Source organism: Propithecus coquereli, unplaced genomic scaffold (assembly GCF_000956105.1).
Source record: "Propithecus coquereli isolate 6110/MARCELLA unplaced genomic scaffold, Pcoq_1.0 Scaffold442, whole genome shotgun sequence".
In the NCBI taxonomy this organism is placed as follows: Eukaryota; Metazoa; Chordata; class Mammalia; order Primates; family Indriidae; genus Propithecus; species Propithecus coquereli.
Genome location: NW_012150197.1, coordinates 1,413,782 through 1,417,164, shown reverse-complemented (window position 1 = coordinate 1,417,164; position 3,383 = coordinate 1,413,782). Strand labels below are relative to the sequence as shown.

General features: G+C 65.5%; 1 protein-coding gene across 1 annotated transcript in view; it reads right to left on the bottom strand.

Moving 5' to 3' along the window:
• Nucleotides 1-749: 749 nt before the first annotated feature.
• The window catches only part of GATA5 (GATA binding protein 5), a 9,597-nt gene continuing 6,963 nt past the window's right edge, over nucleotides 750-3,383 (bottom strand). The window contains exons 3-6 of the mRNA XM_012654570.1: nucleotides 2,431-2,556; nucleotides 1,944-2,031; nucleotides 1,488-1,612; nucleotides 750-1,178 (exon numbers count right to left, since the gene is read on the bottom strand). Coding sequence (XP_012510024.1) covers nucleotides 1,023-1,178; nucleotides 1,488-1,612; nucleotides 1,944-2,031; nucleotides 2,431-2,556 — 495 coding nt within the window. The 3' untranslated portion in view covers nucleotides 750-1,022. The remainder of the gene's footprint in view (nucleotides 1,179-1,487; nucleotides 1,613-1,943; nucleotides 2,032-2,430; nucleotides 2,557-3,383) is intronic.

Sequence of the window (3,383 nt, the reverse complement as noted above, 5' to 3'; positions counted from 1 at the left end):
TTGGTGAAAAGCAGCGACCGGACAGATGTGAGGACGTGGCCCCTCTGCAGGGCAAGCTGCGGTCAGGGCAAGCTGCGGTCGGCACGCCCTCCTCCCCTCGGCCCCCAGTGCCTCCGGGGCAGAGGCACTGCCGGCCAGCGCCATCAGCTGAGATCCCAAAGATCCCATCCGACTGGAGCAGGTGGGCTTGTGAGTCAAAGGGAGTGTTACTAGTAATTCTGCTGGGACAACAGAATAAACAGGATGGTCCCAGATAAGTCGGGACATACGGCCACGTCAGCTCCAGCCCCAGCAGTGCTTCTGTGTGGGTCAGGATGGGGTCCCCGGACACTTATTCTGCCTGCCAGAAATGGTCATGATACACAGATTCGGTCAGAAAAAGGCCTTTACTGCCCCCTCTGCAAAACCGTCCAAATAAATACACAGTCCATGATGGCTGCAATGTGAACAGCTTCCCCTTGGGGTGGCATCCGTACAGTGCACGACCTGCACACCCATCCTTGGCAGTCTTGTGCCACAGCTCCATCCATCAAAGGTTGGAAATGAAGCACAGACCGTGAGGCCTCAGGTCCTGTGTCTACTGTTCCCCTCATTCCTGTTCCTTGCCTGGGCTCAGGCGTCTCACTTGGAATACTGGTTTTCCAACAGGAGGCTGGGTTTTCTCCCCCAACCACTGCAACCTGTAAACATGTTGAGGCGGGCGCCATGGCAGAATTCGAGCTGGCGGTGGCGCCCTGGCTGGCCTCTGCTGCACAGCGGCCAGCATGGTTCAGAGGCTGGTACTGCGCCCGGGGAGCCCCTTACTATCCGGGCATGGGGACTTGAGCCGTTCCCCATCAGCCACCTTCTTGTTCTGGAGCCCGACTGCCTACAGGAGGCCCCGATAGCGTGTGGAGACACCGGGTCTCTTCCGGTGGGTGGGCCCAGTGGCCTCCCACTGTGCGCAAGCAAAGCAGGCACCGAGGCGACTCCAGTGGGCGCCTGTTCCAGGGAGGCTGCCGGATGCCGGTGAGCTTGGGCACCTAGGCCAAGGCCAGGGCACACCAGGCCTCCTGCCGCAGGGCCCCGCCGAGGCCGGCCTGAGGGCCCAGGGCTGTGGAGGGAAAGGCGAAGTCCTCAGGCTCGAACTTGAACTCCAAGTGGCTGGGGGCGAGCGCGGCGTCTGTCTGGCTGGAGGCCTGCAGGGAGGAGGAGACACGTGAGAAAGCAGGGGCCCCCATGGCAGGGCGACTTGCCCTAAGGCCCCCAGCACATCGGGATGGGCACCTGATCAGGCACACAGGGCTCTCGGCCTGGCACGGGCACAGAGCCCGCTCTTGCGGAAGGGCCACACTGATGGCCGAGGGCTGACTTGTGCCCAGCTCACCCGGGGAGAGGCCCAGGGCGCCGAGGGGGTCTGACTTGGCCGAGGAGTTGGGGCTCCTCGGGGCTCCCTGACAAGGTGCACAGCATCCAGCTCTGGGCACCCGTCCCACCCTGTCCCTCACCTGGGAGGTGATGCTGGGCCCGGGGCACATCGGGGATGCCAGGCCAGGCTCAGGTTTCAAAGTGGCCGCTGAGCTGTCAGCGCTGGTGGCTGTGGACGGGGAGGCTGTGGCGTTTGCTGTGGACCCTGGGAAAGAAGGTGGGGCGTTTACAGAAGGTACCAGATGTGGCCACACTTCCTCCTCCTGCCACCTGGCGAGCTCTCTGTCCTGCCCAGAGAGGTACAGAGACTCCTCGTGGTCACACAGTGAGCGCGTGTGCCGGGCTGCTGTGGCTCCCTCACTCCCCGCGCCCCCCACCCATGCACACCCGTCACGGGCGCCCTGCCCCACCCGAAGGCACCACAGGGCAGAGCACTCCGGTAGGACGACGCCTGAACCGAATACGCCCGTCTCTAGTGGCGGGGAACTGCGAACGCCCGCGGGGACCCGCGCGAGGGCCAGCCCTGGCCCGCGTACCTGAGGGGCCCTTGGTCTTGGCCACGTTCTTCGGCTTCCGCTTCCGCGTCTGGATACTTTCCTTCTTCATGGCCAGAGGCCGCGGCACCTGCGGGGTGGGAGGGTGCTGGTCCCTGTCTATGCCCGTCCGGGTGACCGTACGCCCCTCGGCCCGGCCCCCAGAGCCGGCACTGCAGGAGTGGGCTGTGTCTCCACAGCCCTGCAGCTGGCCGCCAGCGGGCCGGGCTCTCCCCCCAGGCTGGGCTCCCGCCCCCCCCAGCGCTGTCGGGGTCCCGGAGGCCCTGGGGGTGCACTGAGGGCGGCGCGGCTGTGGGCAAGCGGCAGCTACGCTGTGCGCCTTAGTGAGCCGCTCCGCACAGTGGGCGCAACGGGAAGGGCTCGGGCTGCTGGGGGTGCCACAGCCAGCCGGGACACAGATAGGACACCTCAGCCCAGGCCCAAGCGCCACCCCGCCTGGTTCCTCCGCAGCTCCCTGGGCCACGCTCACCCCGTGCAGCTTCGTGTAGAGGCCGCAGGCGTTGCACACGGGCTCCCCCTCCGAGTTCCGCCGCCAGAGCGTGGTGTTGGTCGTGTGGCAGTTGGTGCAGCAGAGGCCCGCGCGGCGGGTCGAGGACTGTGGGGGTGGGGACTGGTGTGAGCCCGGCCGGGGGCGCAGCAGGATGCAGGCCCTGGAGGGCTCTGGCTGCAGCAAACGCCCACTGGAGCAGGAGGGATGGAAGCTAGACTCAGGACAGACCAGCAGCCAGGTCAGGGGCCACGTGGGGCCAGGTGAGAAGGTATTTGGGGGCACAAAAGCCATGGGGTTTGCCCTGGAGCATCCTGGCAGGACACGATGCCCCTGGAGCTTCGACTCACTGGCCCTCGACCCCTGGGAAAAGTCCCTTCACTTTTTTGGGCCTCAGTTTCCCCATCAGCAAAATGGGGGTGATACTAGACCCACAACAGGCCAGCTGTGGGGTGGGGAGCGGGGCGCAGAAATGCAGCTGTCATGGTCCTCCCGTCTGTCCTTTAGCACCAACCGTGGCCTCCACCTGTTTTTCTACGGTGGAGCCACGAGGTCAGGCCCACGTGAGTCCCTCTGGGCACCTGCCCCGAAGCCTGGGGACTCAGCTCGCCATGGCTCCCTGTGCCTGCTGGTGGCGGCTGATGGCACCAGGTCCCGCCGGCCCACGTCTCCCCATTGCTCTGCAATGCGCCTGGTGTCGCACAGGGCTCGACCCATCTGGAACCTTCCAGAAGCCCCGACATTGCCTACCTTCTTCCCATGGCTCCCAGAGACTGGCCCCAATCCCGCAGGTCCAAGTCCAACCAGGGATCCCAAACCTCCCTGCCCTTGGGGATCTCCAGGGCCCCGAGTCAGTGGGTCTGGTTTGGGGCTCGGGAATCTGGGCCTAAAAGGTCTGGGAGGCTCCATGCTGGCTGCGGGGGGTAGGGGTGGGG